The following is a 16,523-nucleotide window of genomic DNA, read 5'->3' as shown; positions in this document are numbered from 1 at the left end:
TTTTCTGTCTTTGTCCTTTTTAGAGCTGCACTTCTCTGTCATGTATCCAGCTGAAAGGAATCTTGGGTCCTTTCTTGGCTCTTGCTTGAGCTCTCTCATCCAATCTCTTGATTCTTGGAGACAACCCGCATAGATAGTCTTGTGCTTTGTTTCCTTCACCTGAAAGCCCAGTTAAGCCCCCAATTTTCCACCTACCAACCAAAAACTCAAGAATGTCTGCGTAGTCTTTCGCAGTGTAAACACCGAGCCTCTGAGCCACGGATGAGAAGTTGTCAAAGAGGTTGTCGTTGCGCCCATCGTACATCAAGTGAGCAGGCATTGAGATTTTCTTTCTCATCATGTCTGCAAAAGCCATGACTGTACCATCAGGATCAATCTCAAAGAGCTTCTCAACTATCTTCGTGTATGCTGTTTCGTGACGCTTCTCGTCTGCAGCTATTGTGCCACATATTTGGGCTAGTTTGAAGTCACCATGCTCTTTGGCTTGGCGGGCTGTGTTTCCGTGAGAGATGAAGGTCGCTCTTTCTTGGAATGAAGTATAGATGAAGCCAAGGTAGGGGTTATTCTCTGTCCGCGGATCCTATGAAAACAAAAGAGTTAAAGCATTAGGAAGTCATATTAACCAGAATTTATAATAATTGCTTGAAACTATCTCACCATTCCGGATCCAATCAAGTACTGAATGGTCTTTTCGATCTGCCTCATGTCAACACGACCAGACAAGTAAAGGTATTTGTTCAGAAGATCACCATGTCGGTTTTCCTCTGCTGTCCAAGCTCTTGTCCAAATAGCCCATGAAGTAGGACTAGCACCTGTTTCATCCCTAACTCCGTCCAAAGTGTTCAACATAGTTTGATAGGTCGGAAGTGCTTCTTCTGTGATCATGTCCCCGACCAAAACAACAAAGTAATCATCAGGGAGCTCTCTAGCCCTCTCTCTTAACTCTCTTACCTGATCTTCAAACCCATCCGATGCAGGATCAGGCAAGAAATCCTGGGGTTGCCAAGACTTCTCAACATCCTTGAGATGAATCAGAAGATTCTCCTCGGCCCAGTTTTCCATAGATTTGAAGATCTCGATCTTTTGAGGTGGCATGGAGTGCAAGACTTGAACATGCACTTCCCTAGGTGGGGTAAATGGCTTCTTCAAACTCTCAACCTCCCTGCATCAACCCAAAAAAATAGAGTACTTTCAGAAATCATCGAAACTATCAAGAAAGGTCTCAATTCTGATATACAACCAAAAAAAAACAATAACACATTTGACTGCATTTAGATAAGCATTCATGTCCACATTTCAAAACATATCTATGCGTTCAAGATAAACAATTCGAAAATTCCTACTAACAAACACAAGAAATGTTTAAACATAAGACAAAGACGTTATATTTGCATTCATGAATCGATCTTTCATTTCAATGTTCACTTGGCAATGTGAAGCACAAAGAAATGATTGCAGGGAGAGAAAGAAACATAGAAGAAAATTAGAGTGAATGAATTAGAGAAAAGCGTGAAAAAAATTTGGACGGAAACTAAAGAGAGAGAGAGGACACGAAGTAAGCATGCATAGACGCAAGGAAGCCCTGTAAGAAGCGTGATATCCAACGTAATGCCTTTGAAGAAAAGGAAACAGACGTAAAGTAATACGTTCAAGAAATGAGTAAGCAACAAGTGGACATGCATTTCACCATTAAATGTAACAAAAGAAAAGCCAAAAAACCAACCAGATTAAAAAAAACAAAACAAAACTTTCCCCACGAAAATAAATCAGGTTTTGACTAAGAGAAGCTATTCATCAATGTCTTAATCAAATCTAAACATTACTATACAATACAGAAGGTAACTAGAACGAGAGTAAATACTGTTAATTTTAACTAACCACCAATCCAATCAAAGAGCAATCTAAATAATGGTGAAGACAAAAGATTTTGATACTACATGGAGCAGTCTGAAGAGAAACGTGAATGAATCTAGAGAACAGTCAACACCATGAGATTCAAGAAGAAAATGTAAACGAGCATTGAATCGTTCAAGAACAGAGAATATCAGAGGTTGGTCACATCTTTCTTATAAACCCAGATGAAAAAGGATAGCACTTTGATTGAAATCACAGTCGAGATTAAGCAAATGTTAAGTAAAGAAGTAAAGAACAATGAACTAAACAGAGAAAACCAAGATCCAATATCCAAAAAAGAACCAAGCAAAACCCAGAACAAAGATGAACCAAATCTCTCTTGGCAGAGAGATGATAATCAAAAAAGTAGATAGATAAAAAGAGAGGAATATGGGAGAAAGAGACTGACTTGGCGCCGGAGCTGAGAGCCGGAGAAGATGAAGCGAGGCAGAGGAACTTGGGAGATCTGAAAGAAGAGATAGGCGGACGAGTCGAGGAAGGGAATTTGTAGGGCTGAGATGCCACCAAAGGGTTAAGCTTTAGAGCCATTTTCTTGATATGAATTGAATCGTTCTTGCTACAAAGCTAAATTGCTCTCTCAATCTCTATCACTCGGTCTGGGTTTGGCTCTGGCTTTTTTGTTTTGGGTTCTCAGGTTCAGTTTCGTCCACAGAAAGAGAATGCTTCTTATGAACAGCGTAGAGAGCAACGGAGGTAAGTAATAGTAAGAGAGAGAGAGAGAGAGAGATAGGAAAAAATAAATAATATTATTAATATAAGGAATATGACGTCATATTTTTGTGAAAGTTCAAAACTTAGAAATATGTTTTTTTTTTTAAAGGGATATATGTTCTAAAATACCCTTGAGATGTTTCAATTTCACATTATTTTTGTCTATAGATATTTTTGGTAGAGTATCCATGTCGGTAATAGAATTATATCGAAATAATTTACAAGTATAAGTCAACAATGAATAATGATACAACAACACATCGATGACCACACCTATATTAAATAGTGTAGTACAAATAAGGTGGAGTTGATTAAAACATTTTGTTGAGTTGAATAGTTAAGTTGAAAATATATATGACTTTTAAACACTTAGGTGTCAAAAGAAGATGATCATGATTCTTGTGAACGCTTAAGTAATAAGGATTAATTATCAATAGATGACTTTTGTATACATATATATAAATTAATTTGGGTATTAGATCTTACCAAATCGATTAGCAATGAGAAGGGGTAAATAGGTCAATACAAATACACTATATAGTAGTATTTGATTTTTGTAATTGTTTCAATCGAACGTACTCGGGGCGTGAGTATCCACGAAAAAGCCAAATAAGTTGAGAGAGAGAGAGGGGACAAGTGTCATTGGGTCTCCACGTGGATGTCCCACTTGGCATATGAAAACTCTATTGACCGTACGTTGCTGGGTTTGATGGTTTTCAATGGTCTTTGTCTTCTGCATTTTTAGGCTTCATTCTATACTCTTCTGCCAAGTTTAGCACAACGTTTTGAGCCTTTGATCGCACAACGTTTTGAGCCTTTGATCGCACAACGTTTCTCATTTACAACCGTGACTAAAAAAAAGGCAACTTAATTAATAAGCATTTGCATATTAACAACGTGGCAATTGAGACTTCTTCTTTATTTTATTTTGTTTTGCAATATTTTCTAGAGTGAACAGTTGTTTTTGTTCGTGATAGCGATTAAATATATTTCTTTGATCGCATTTTATCTCCTGAGAAAATTAACGTTATGTAACTGCATATTATGGATTTATTAGTCTAGTTTTGATTTAGAATTTCCCAGTAAAAGAAAACACAATTATAGCACAATGATGGAAACGTTATATATGTAACTCCAGATTAACGTTATGTAACTTCATATTATGGATCTATTAATTCTTTAAATAAACAAATGATTATTGGGTTTGGCATGAATCTATACTAGTATTAGTCACACATTTTGGTTTTTTTTTTTCTTCCTCAAAGCTCTTCTTTTCCACCGAAACAAAAACAATATACGTTTAAATCCAATTAGTTAGCACACCCAACAAAAAATAACCGAAAACAGAAGTAATACAAGATAAAGAGTATTAGAGTAAAACAAAGAGAAACACACTTCTCTGGTCATGTATAAATACACCGCCAAATTTAAGTATGAACACAAAGATATTTTATAAAGCAAACACAGTCACATGTTGGACGGTTGAAGTTCTCATCAAAACATCGACAATCACTTTTTTTACCGTCCAACGGAAGTCATCGGTTCCGTAATCGTCAAGTTACCTGCAGATTCTGTAATCTCCGTATCAAGCACGTTTTTGTACGTCTCGTACCATTTTCCCAACTTCTCGGTTCTGACAATGTCCAGGAGATTATCCGGAAGCTCAGAAACTCCGTCCAAGATCTTAACCACCGTAGCCATATCCGGCCTAACCTCTTCAGCTTGGTGCGAGCATAACACTCCTAGCTTCAGAACAAGCTCGAGTTGTCCCTTGTCATGATCAGGTCGGATACTTTCATTCACCGCCTCTACTATATCGCCGTTTTCCCAACGATTAATCGCCCAATCCGCAAGAACGACCTCTTCAGGCTCTGCTCGTGGCTCAAACAGCTTTCTACCACAAGAAACTTCAAGCATAAACACACCAAAGGCATACACATCTGTTCCCGTGGTTGGTCTTCCGGTTCTCATGAGCTCTGGTGCCATGTACCCGAATGTTCCAGCTACTCGAGAGGTTTGAGGATCATATCCTTGATCGTATAGCTTAGCCAACCCAAAATCTCCAAGACTTGCATTCATCTTGTCGTCGATTAGGACATTTGCAGGCTTGATGTCTCGATGAATCACGACTTGTACCCACTCGTGATGGAGATAGGAAAGTGCGGATGCAACGTCTTTAATAATCTTGAAACGTTGAGTCCAAGAGAGCTGTTCTTGATCTGATCCGCCGTAGAGGTACTTGTCAAGGCTTCCATTGGGCATGAAGTCATAAACCAAGTAGAGCTCTTCTTTGTATTTGCAATAACCAAGAAGCCTAACTAGATTAGGGTGTCTAAGACGACCAATAGTTGCTATCTCGGCCAAGAATTCTCTCATTCCTTGACTCGAACCATGAGAAACCCGCTTAACAGCAATTGTTGCAGCTGAACCTGGTAGTGTGCCTTTAAAGACCTGACCAAACCCTCCTTTGCCTAGAAGTTGTTTGAAACCGTTTGTGGCTTTAAACAGTTCTTTGTAAGCAAACCTATGTGGTCCATTTTGAATCTCCCACTCCTCTAAAACCTCTTGAACCTTTTGGTTTCTCCTATATAAGAAGAAACTAAAAGCTGATGCAACCATTGCAACAAAGAGAGCCAATGCCAAGCCAGTCGCCCAAAGAATCCGATTTACTAGTGATTTTGGCTTGGGATATGGAGGAAACGTCGGTATCCCAAAATCCAGTTCTGGAACAATCAATGTGGTAAATCTATACCAAATCCAAATGTAGTGCAGTGCCCTAACCGAACCCGTCGAGGCTGAGAAGCCGACATACATTTTCTCCAAAAGATGCGGTGACAGATCTTGGTTTAGCGAAAGAAGTGGCTGCTTTGGGTAATAAGACTCCTCTGGCGATGATAAGGTGACATTAAGCTGTTTCTCCTTCTGGCTATACAAAATCGTGACTCGGAGTAGATTTCCACTGATCAAAGAAAGATTTCTAAATTGACCTTCTTGATCATAATAACCAGCTGGAGCAGATACAATAGACTTCATCCCATTTATGTTGATACCAACATGGTTATCATTAATGTCGTCAAATTCATCATCTTTATTTATGTCCAGCTCCACAGCGAGGATATGATTTGAGCTGTTCCCGTTATTTGCTTCATTGAAGATTCCAAGGTACTGATCGGCCGATGCATCAGGAATGCCTCTTGTAGGAGAGATCACGAAGGCCATACCGTGAGAGCCTTTGTGCCTATGCTCAGGGGCAATAGCAAAAAAGAAGGTGAAAGAAAAATCAGTCATTGCACCGGTGAGGGAATTCTTGAAAAGAAATGGCTTGTCATCGAATCCTTGACCATATGCATGCTTCGTGGTACTCGTCAACGTCCTGAAACCTTTGAAAATTCCAGCAGATCCCTCCCAAACCAGCTTGCCATGGGAGTTTTCATTACAACAGAACAAAGCAAGGATCAAGAAAATTACTCGTAAGTTGATTTTGTGAGACATCATCTTTCATCGATGAGTTGAGAAACTAGGAGCTTAGTTTATATTCTGAAGAGCATGATGGAAGTCAACTAAGCCACAAAAAAGCGCATGAAGTAGTCAAGCTCCACAAAGGACTAAAATTAGAAAGATTGCTACAAGTTGCAGAGTCAATGCTTCGACATCAGTTAATTAACCAATTTGTATCTTTAAGAGACTAAACTAATGACTGTAGACACACAAAAAACATATGAAATAGTCAAGACCTGCAAAGACTTATAAGTTATAACAGAGAGCTACAAGTTGCAGGGTCAATGACTGAAATCAATTAATTAACTACTTAGAGACTTAATGGTATCCCAAACCTTCATGAACCATGGAAGAACCAATAAACTAGGTAGGCAAAATTACTTTTTTATGTTTTGGTCAGAAGATAATATTCCACATCAACATCTTACAATAGTAGACCCAATATACCTTATGACATCTGTTCACTACAAAGTCACAGCCTTGTTTAAAATATTTAAGATGAAATAACTACACCAGAAATCCTAATTAACTAAACCAGAGATGAGAGAGCCCAAACCAGGTTATTAACCGGTTAATCCTGTCACACGAGCGCATTACGAACGTAGCCAGGAGGGGCGTTCTCCTGTCATGCTCTCAAGTTGATCCTGAAAGAAATTTTTTGCTTAGTACCATAATTGTCCAAATGTCACATAAAAAATGTCCAACACGATATATTCTTCCCATAATTGTGTCTATGAGGCTCTTACGATCCAACTCTCCTTTGCAAAGCAGGCTTTTCAGCTCACCCACTACCTTTTGACTTTCTTCTAATTTCATCTCCAACCCTTTTATAATGTTCTTTTGCGAGGAACATGATTTCTCCAACATGATTATAAGATCTTTCTGCGAGGAACATGATTTCTCCAGCATGGTTATATGATCTTTCTGTGAGGAACATGATTGCTCCAACATGATTATATGATCTATCTGAGAGGAACATGTTTCCTGTTAGAGACAGAGACATAGACATTAGAGACAGAAACAAACACCATTAATGATTCGTTCATTTGTGACAAAAGGATATAAATACTAACCTCCAAAGATTTTGTTTTGGGAATTAATTTGTCCTCCTGAACAATCTCACAAGCTTGTTGGTCTTTGTCTTCCTCAAGTGAAACCACCTTGATCACAAGAGAAAATAATTAAGAAATCACTATAAATCAAATGTGGAGAGAAAGAGAATAAGTGCTAGGAAATCACTATAAATCAAATGTGGAGAGAATGAGAATGAGTGTTAGGAAAGCTTACTTGGGTTGGTGATGCAGGTGGAGGTGCAGATTCTGATTCTACATTCTTCTTAACATCGAGAAGAACAATTACATTTGTGTTAGTCCCACCAGAACAGAAGATAACTGTATCTACCTAAACCTATTTTCTCAGCTTGCAAAAACTTTATCCAATTCTTTTGGAAGATAAACCTCTTTTTTCCTTTTTCTACGCTCATGGTGATCTCATGTCCTACACCATCTCTACCTACCAACTTAATTTTAACTTTTGGGACATTGTCCTACACCATCTCTACCTTTCCACTTAACTAGTCATATTATCAATGAATGAGAGATGAGGAGCATCTTACATACCTTTATTTCCACGACTTCTGAACTACTCAGGGCCTCCAAAATATTCTGGACGTTGTTGGTCAGCTCTGCAAGCTGCCAAAGTTCAAAAAATTACTGTTTTTTTACCGGCAGTACACTCATTCAACTAAGACTACTTCCAAGGTTGGAGTAGTTAGGTCACACAAACAAACACAACATTTTAAAGCAATACCGTTATAGAATAACACATACTATAATTTATTTTGGTTATATGTATTGCATAAAATTGTCGTTGTTGGATTCATATCTTACTTTGTCTCTTTTTCTCTAATACTAGGAAATGTTATTTTGTAATTATATACTTTAAAAGAGTTTAATAACTTATTTAATAAATTGATTATTTAATAGTTTATATCACATAAATATACTTTTTTCCTACAAAAATTTGAAAATGTTTCCCTCAATTATTGTTTTTTACTTTTCTTCGTACCTTCAATAGTATTTATACTATCCAACAAACGCAAGAAAATTAACAAATTATATATTATATTATTTAGATTCAATTATGAGAATAAATATTATCCATGATATTTGATCCAAAACTAAAGACACTCCGAAATATTTGATGAAGTCATATATTGAAATCATATGGGAAATGATTCAGTTGTACTAATATAAGTGAGATCAAAACCTAACTTATGTATATTTACAAGTTTACAACAATTTGTTTTTGATAAAGTAATATGAATATATATAATATATATGTTAATTAACTATATACTAATAAATGATACATGATTAGAATACTATTAATAAGTAAATATAATTTGAAAATATTTAAATAATAACTTCATGTGAATTGTTTATTTTAAAATGAATACAAATATAAAAGCAAAATAAGAAATACACTACATATGACAAGTAAAAAAAACGATACAGCATAATGTTCATAATATAGAAAGAATATACTTGTAGAACTAATATCCCAAAAAAAATCAAATGAATTATTGGTTATTCTTATTGGTGATAATGAATTATTCCCATACATGATAAGTTTTATATATTTTCTATATAAAACCAGGCCAGACATATGTCAACAAATCCAATATCTTAATTTACTGGAAAGTTGTGTCTGAAACATTAAATTTAAAATCTAATCAGAGAAACAACTATACTCATCCGTTTGGTTTCCCCTATGTATTTTGATTTAGTCTCTGATGAGGTTCTGTCACAGCCTCACAGGGTATAAGAAGAAGTCGTATTTATATGGATCGGAACGTACCGTTTTTGCTAGACAGAGGGTATTTCGTAACTTCAATAGCATAAGATTGGAATTGAGAAAGCTGATGTTAGAACGAACCTAATGTGAACTATTTGTGATGATGATCTTGATCATACGTTTTATCTGAATCTAGTCTTAAGATACTTGGTGTTTTGTTCTAGTTTCTACCCAGCAGATTTAGGTCTTGAATCATACCTTAGGTGACATTTTACGCTTTTGAATTGCTTCAATTGTATTACCAAGTCTCATGCTCATATGACTCTAAAAACTTCTACTTCAAACCAAATCCTCTGTTGTTGTTTATGTTTTACCTTTTTATTATGTTACAACACTCAAAATCAACACCACCAACCATAAGTGAAGCAAAAGCCACAAAATAAGGAAACAAAATGTTCAAATCAAAAGAGATCACACAAATCTGTTAAATTCTTTTCTCCCAACTGTCGAGGCAGAGGAACCAATGCTCAAATTTCCTACTGATTTAAGTGTCTTGTGTTTCTCAAGAACCACACCTCCAGGTGAACCAGGACCCCTTTGGCTGCTGCTGTTGCTCATGACCAATGACCCTTTGTTCCATCTAAACGTATCGAGACCTTGCTGTTGTGTAGGGGGAAATGACATTCTCCTCTTCTCGCTGACAGGTGTACCCATCACTCTCTCCTTTGGATTGCTGTTTGGTCTGACTTTTGCCTTCGCAGAGACTGTTGGAGCCATGTAACTCGGGAATGGAGGGCAGCTTGTGAGGCTGTCATCATCCTTGAATGGAGAATCTTGACCTCTTATTAGTCTTCCTCTCGAGTATCTTGATGTACCACTGTGGATGTGTCTGGATGGAGTGAGCAGTGTAGACCTCGACGATCTGGGTGTTGAACTGTCAAAGTGGTTGTCAAGCCTTGTATGGTGTTTTTTGCTTGACTGAGACAGAGGACTTGGACAGAGTCTTGATGGTGTTAGCCTGAAATCTCTTAATGGTTGGCTATAGCTCGGTGCAGGACTAGCAAGAGGATGCTGCCGGTCCGCCCAGTTCCACCATTGAGGGAACCCACCTGAAGAACGATTCTCCTGAGTATACTTGGGACTGTTTTTCCACAACTGCACAGAGATAGAGACGTTAGCAAAAACTGCATCAACATGATGATGGCATGAGGAAGGAAGGATTGAGTATTTACCTTGCGAGAATATGCATAGGCCATGGATCTTTCTCTCTTGATGATAGCCTCAGTTTTTCTCAGTGATCTTGCATCCCTTTCCTCTTTTGTCAGCACACTGTCATCCCAATTATCATTACCAGCTTCAGATGCAGCCCATTTGGCTTCATCTTTCTCAACCTGAGCTTGGTTTTCCAACATTTTGATGCGACGTGACTGGATCTGTGATTGAACACGGACCACTTGTTGCATGTACTTCATTGCATTTATCGTCTGACGCTTCACGCTGTATCCTCTCACCACCCCTTGAAGCCTGACTAGACCTTTGAGAGCTCTGAAACTCTTCCTTGCCTGTTACACTCTTAAGTCAGTAACTTCCTTGTCTCGGACATAGAGGCTAGTGTAATAATGTGCAAATCTTGAAACAGAAACTTATAAATGTGTATACGTACCATGAAACCTCTGAAAGCTCCTTGAATCTTTGTTGCAGAAGCATGTTGAACCGAAAGTGTTGGCTCTGGTCTATGAACAATCTCCCGTCGCTGAACAGCTCTAGGCGAAACCGCTCTTGGAGAAGGGAGCTTAGGCGTAGTGGGTCTTGGAGCATCTAATCTTGGTGGGTCTGCTCTTGGGGAAGGAGGCTTTGGCGAAGGAGGTCTTGGAGTGTCCAATGTTGGTGGCTCTACTCTTGGAGAAGGTGGCTTAGGCGTAGTGGGTCTTGGAGCATCTAATCTTGGTGGGTCTGCTCTTGGGGAAGGAGGCTTTGGCGAAGGAGGTCTTGGAGTGTCCAATGTTGGTGGCTCTACTCTTGGAGAAGGTGGCTTAGGCGTAGTGGGTCTTGGAGCATCTAATCTTGGTGGGTCTGCTCTTGGGGAAGGAGGCTTTGGCGAAGGAGGTCTTGGAGTGTCCAATGTTGGTGGCTCTACTCTTGGAGAAGGTGGCTTAGGCGTAGTGGGTCTTGGAGCATCTAATCTTGGTGGGTCTGCTCTTGGGGAAGGAGGCTTTGGCGAAGGAGGTCTTGGAGTGTCCAATGTTGGTGGCTCTACTCTTGGAGAAGGTGGCTTAGGCGTAGTGGGTCTTGGAGCATCTAATCTTGGTGGGTCTGCTCTTGGGGAAGGAGGCTTTGGCGAAGGAGGTCTTGGAGTGTCCAATGTTGGTGGCTCTACTCTTGGAGAAGGTGGCTTAGGCGTAGTGGGTCTTGGAGCATCTAATCTTGGTGGGTCTGCTCTTGGGGAAGGAGGCTTTGGCGAAGGAGGTCTTGGAGTGTCCAATGTTGGTGGCTCTACTCTTGGAGAAGGTGACTTTGAAGAGACGGCTTGTGGGGAGGCACCTCTTGGTGAACTTGGTCTTGGAGAAGGAACACTGGAAGTGGTAATTCTCTGAGAAGGTACTCGAGTAGAAGCAGGCCTCAGAGAAGGAGGAGCATTGGCAGAGGCTGATGATGGCTTTGACCGATCATGGGGCTTTGGCGAAAGAGATCTTGGAACTTCAGCTCTAGGAGAAGGTAGCTTTGGCGAAAGGGATCTTGGAACTTCAGCTCTAGGAGAAGGAGGCTTTGGCGAAGCGGCTCGTGGTGAGGCAACTCTTGGAGACGGAGCCCGAGGAGAAGCAGGCCTCAGAGGAGGAGAGACTGAGAATGGATTTGGTCTCTCAGGAGTAGGAGGCCTGAAAACAAGATTATGATCTCTCGCAGCCTCTCCCAAGATCTTTTCAATACTACTAGGCTCTCGCTTCCCAAAACCTTTCTTCCTTTTTTCTTTTCCACTCTTTATCTCTGTTTCCTGTTGCAAGTAAATGGTCACCAAGAGCCAAAAAGTAACTCATCAAAAAACTCCTTAAATCCAACATCTTTGCAATCTTAAGTAAACGTTTCTTATAGAGCAAAACAAGCTTACATTGCCAAGCTTCTCTTTGGAATGTGGAGTAAAAACCCTTTTGATTGCAGAAAACCAACTTCCTTTCTTCACCATTTTTCCAACATTACTTTCCTTATCTGTCAACACAATTCAACAGCAGAACACAACCTTTGTTTTAAAGATCTATGCATGGAGAGTTTTAAGACCACTACAACAGTGTATTGCTCAAAGGAACCATTTCTTACCGAGACAGATGGATAAGATTTTGGGAAAAGGCGTAAGTTAGCATGATTGCTCTGTAGCCCAAGAAAAAAACTCGTACCTGCATGATCCAAAAGAAACTGCAGTTAAAAGACAAATGAAAGAAAAATTAAAGGCAGATCCAAAGAAACTCAAATACAGAAACTGCCAAAGAGAAGACGAGAGAGAGAGGGGTTTCTTTGAGTTTGTTGAGCTTCCATGAAAAGTAAGTTTTAACTTTTTGACAAATCTTAGCTCAACTCTTCAGATTAGGTGAACTAACTAAATCAACACAAAACTTGCTTGCTCTATTGTAACAAAAGAGAGAGTGAGAGACACACACAGAGACAAAGAAGACAGCTTTTAAGTTGTAAAATTCTCAAATTTAATATGCAGAATAATATTAGAAAACTGAAAAAAGTTTCAATTTTGCCTAGAGAATTTTACTCAGAGAACAAAAACAAGTCACAAGTGAGTTCTCTCTCTGTCTCTCTCCCCCCTCAAGTATCATGTGTTTTGTTTCACATCCCAACAAGAGTAGAGACACACAAAGAACAAGAAAAGACAGATCTTTTGAAACAACCCAGAAAACCAGAAAGTGAAAAACTATAAAATCAAGAAACAGAACTAAAATAATCATCACTAAGCAACACGAATTACTAACCTCGAGTCTGAAGTTTTTTGTAGCTTTACCCCTTCTTCTAAATCTTCTCAAAAGAAACTAAGAAAGAGAGAGAGAGAGAGAGAGGCAAGGGGCAGAGAAGAAAGAACTCTTGTCTGGTAAATTTCCCTTTTCTCTTTTGTCTATCCTCTCCTCTGCTTGCTTCCTCTCTCAGCTCTCTAACGCACAATAAAGAAATAGTATTTTAAGAAAACATTAATTAGTCTTCTAAATACTAATCCTTTTTAGTAGTGTTGTGTGTGTGGGTAAAATGACTTTGAAAATGGTTGAAAAGTCTGCAACTTTGGATCTGGGTCTAGTTGGTATGCCAATGTAAATTTTGAAACTTTTTTTCCTTCCTTTGCTGCTTTTTGTTTCTCTTACTACCTTTTTTGGATTTTAATCAAATCGATTTTACCATCATGAAGAGAGAGAAAGAGTTGTTCACTTTATCTCACTCAATGTTGGCTTTTTTACTAACCACAAAACTCAAAAAACTCATCCCTAACCAAACAACGGTAACACAATTTTCTTAGTGGACGACTAATATGTTAGATTAGTAGATTTTATTGGATCATTAATAGCGTTTAGTGGGGAGACTTCTTGATAACTTTTCATCTCCAAACGTAGACAACAACTGATTTAACCCTTTTTTTTTTGTGTGTACCATTTCTTTTAGTTGATAGGATGTGATGTCGAACTGTACTTTTCAGTGTTACCATGAAAATAATTATTGAATGAATTTTTTTCTAGGTAATAAATTTGTTTTAGGCTAATCTTTTGTAAGTTTAATAAAAGAAAGACGTCATAGTTGCATCATTAAATAAACATAAAGCTTTCCTATTATAATCAAAGACAGCAACAGAAAGAAAAGCAGAAGCAGGTCTCAAAGAAGAACTATGCCCATTATTATCGTTTCTTAAGTATATGTGTTGTTCCTGCCCCCGCCCAAAGAGTATATATATATTTTGTAGAATTTTTAATATATTTTTTAAGTTTAGTGGAGAGACCCATTCTGATTTGTTTATTTTATCCGGTGTATAATATACAAATCATAATTAGGACAGTCGCAATTTAAATTTTTGTAAACGACCAACAAAAATACTATTAGTATGAGTTTTTTTTGTTTGGTATCGACAGAATCTGATGAAATTTTCATAGACGAGGTTGATTCTCTTTGTTGTCTCTCATGACTTACGCGCTCACATCTCGCGTGTGGTCGTCTCACTTTCTTGCCGTCATTAATTTGTGCAGTACTTGCCAAATGTGTTAGTTCACGTGACATGGACCAATCAGTGTTCTCCTCTTGGACATGTTGGGGTTAAAGTGGAGTAGTATTTTGAACTTATTAGAGCCGAGGCAGCGTGGCTGTACTAGTGTTGTTTCATGTTATGGGGCGGGATAAGGTTTCTTCTCAACAAGACTCGTCCTAGCTAGTTATTGGTCTAGATATGCGAATCAAATGTATCGAATTAGACGGTACCAAATTACATATATATAGTCCACGGACTTGGGAAACATAATTTACTTATTCGGGTGTTAAAAACGCATATAATTTTCATTTTATCTTTGGAATACAATTCAAAGCAAGAATATTATAAAATATTTCAACTAATTAGTGATAAGACAATTCTTCTTCCCATTCATTCCCCGTCGTCTTCGTATGCTGCCCACATTTGCTCGTGTGTGTGACTTAATTATTAATTTTCATCATTAAGACCTAACCTAACCCTACCTATATATGATACCATCATATATTCTTGTGTCTAAGGGGATACCCAACATAGATAATTGACCTCAACTGGTTAATCTCAGTGGCAGGTGCTTCACAAGAAGAGGAGGTTCTTTGCTTCTTGGTTCTTTTACTTCTTGTAAGATTTTAGCTTGGTTTCTTCTGTTCTTAATAAAGGTTCTGCTCTCTTGCGTTCTTTTACTTCTCTTAAGATTTTAGCTTGGTTTCTTCTGTTCTTAATAAAGGTTCTGCTCTCTTGCGTTCTTTTACTTCTCTTAAGATTTTAGCTTGGTTTCTTCTGTTCTTAATAAAGGTTCTGCTCTCTTGCGAATTGGGTTAAAATTTTTTGTTATTGTATTATCTTTGGTTTCTCTTGTTTTGGGTTTAGTTTCCGGGGAAATCTCTTCTTCTTCCGACTTTAGACTCTGGGGACATAAACTTTGTCCGCCGGCATATGGTTCCCTCTTTTGGGCGTTGTATTTCACCATGATTCTACAACAAAATTCTAATAAAAATTTCAGATGACAAAAAAAAAAAAAAATTGACCTCAACTGATAATTAATAAAATTAGGTGATCTATAGCCATATTTCTTGTACTCTATATCTCTTTTTCTTTCTTTTAATCTCATAAAACCACAACAACATAACTTTATGTCATATGGTACACAGTTAAGACTTTTATGATAACCGTAGAAAACTTTTTAATGTGTGTATGTTAGCTTGTTAGGTTTTGCTGGTAAGAATCAGAAGAATATAAAAGTCTAGTATTACTTTACATGTATTTAGGCAAAAACATTAAAGAATTCACATCTAACGTATATGTATTTATTTATGTAGCATTAACCAAATCAAATATAGTTAAGTTTATTAATTGGTATTATATTTATATATTAATACAGAGTTAAATAAAGTATCGATAAATTTATATTTTATTGCTTTGACGGTGACATTTGGACTCAAACATTTAGCTGTTGAAAAATCGAAACATCAAAACTTCAAATAATATTAACTATAGAATTTCAAGTACGATCCTCTATCTTCTTGCAACAAAGTCGAAGCTTCATATGTTTACTTATGAAATGTATAAATGCAATTTCCATAGCCTGTAAATAAGAAAAAGTTCATTTGAGATCAGACCAAACAAAAGTTAGATAATTGTTTAGACTTTAGAGAATAATAAATAAATAAAAAGATGAAAAGGAAACTCACTAGGATCAGTTACGCTAATGAAAGCAGAGCCTTCGAATTGGCAGCTCCAGAAATCTCTTCCTAGAGTTTGGTAGTAAAGATTCATGGCAACAGACGCAGTACTAATGAGGCTATCTGGAGAATAACATGCACCTCCTTTCGATATAATCTTACAATCGACTTTCGAACACGCGTAGTCTATGTTTTGTTGAAGTTTATTGGTAGCCGTAGAAGGTTTAGCAACACACCATTTTCCGGGGCTCTGTAACAAAAGATCAAACTCAAAGAGCATTATACAAAAACATTCTATATAACTTGTCTGTTTTCAATTAATTATGAGTAATCTAATTACTTGCATCTGCCTTGACTTCCATGAAATTTCCTTTTGTAAGAAAAACATGAAAAAGAAAAAACACAAAAATATTACAGAACTTGGAATATCTTACGAAATTAAGATTTTGAAATGATCTGTAACGTCCGGTCCGTATGCATCGCTACAATCGATGTATATACATTGATCGATATTGTAATTATATATTAATCACACATGATGATTAGTTGTGATTACCTGACCAAAGAGATAAGAAGATGATGAAACAAATACATATTTGTGCTTTGGCCATGTTTGATTTTGTTTGACGTCTGAAACCTCCTCTACAACTTTGTTTAAAACTATAGGTTAACCCATTACCCATCTTTTATTTATAGAGAGATTT

General features: G+C 37.5%; 4 protein-coding genes across 4 annotated transcripts; all 4 read right to left on the bottom strand.

The window, feature by feature from the left end:
- On the bottom strand, nucleotides 20-2,442 carry LOC104782900 (acyl-[acyl-carrier-protein] desaturase 7, chloroplastic-like). The gene is given in 3 exon segments (NM_001319286.1): nucleotides 20-580; nucleotides 658-1,162; nucleotides 2,303-2,442. Coding segments are annotated over 3 exon segments (1,206 nt in total).
- Nucleotides 4,051-6,301, bottom strand: LOC104784391 (probable L-type lectin-domain containing receptor kinase V.3). Its single transcript, XM_010509421.2, has one exon. It carries the CDS (start codon nucleotides 6,118-6,120, stop codon nucleotides 4,144-4,146), a length of 1,977 nt encoding a protein of 658 aa, XP_010507723.2. The 5' UTR covers nucleotides 6,121-6,301; the 3' UTR covers nucleotides 4,051-4,143.
- On the bottom strand, nucleotides 9,239-13,225 carry LOC104782899 (protein IQ-DOMAIN 14-like). Its single transcript, XM_010507960.2, has 6 exons — nucleotides 12,891-13,225; nucleotides 12,232-12,308; nucleotides 12,026-12,123; nucleotides 10,583-11,911; nucleotides 10,152-10,481; nucleotides 9,239-10,074 (listed from the first exon to the last, which is right to left on the bottom strand). The coding sequence occupies exons 3-6, from the start codon at nucleotides 12,098-12,100 to the stop codon at nucleotides 9,391-9,393; spliced, it is 2,418 nt and encodes an 805-aa protein (XP_010506262.1). The 5' UTR covers nucleotides 12,101-12,123; nucleotides 12,232-12,308; nucleotides 12,891-13,225; the 3' UTR covers nucleotides 9,239-9,390.
- On the bottom strand, nucleotides 15,688-16,430 carry LOC109132564 (glucan endo-1,3-beta-glucosidase-like). Its single transcript, XM_019244260.1, has 3 exons — nucleotides 16,376-16,430; nucleotides 15,829-16,113; nucleotides 15,688-15,722 (listed from the first exon to the last, which is right to left on the bottom strand). The coding sequence occupies exons 1-3, from the start codon at nucleotides 16,428-16,430 to the stop codon at nucleotides 15,688-15,690; spliced, it is 375 nt and encodes a 124-aa protein (XP_019099805.1).

This window comes from Camelina sativa, chromosome 4 (genome assembly GCF_000633955.1).
Source record: "Camelina sativa cultivar DH55 chromosome 4, Cs, whole genome shotgun sequence".
Lineage (NCBI taxonomy): Eukaryota > Viridiplantae > Streptophyta > Magnoliopsida > Brassicales > Brassicaceae > Camelina > Camelina sativa.
Note: the sequence above shows the minus strand (reverse complement) of the source record. Positions and strands in the feature narration are given on the sequence as shown.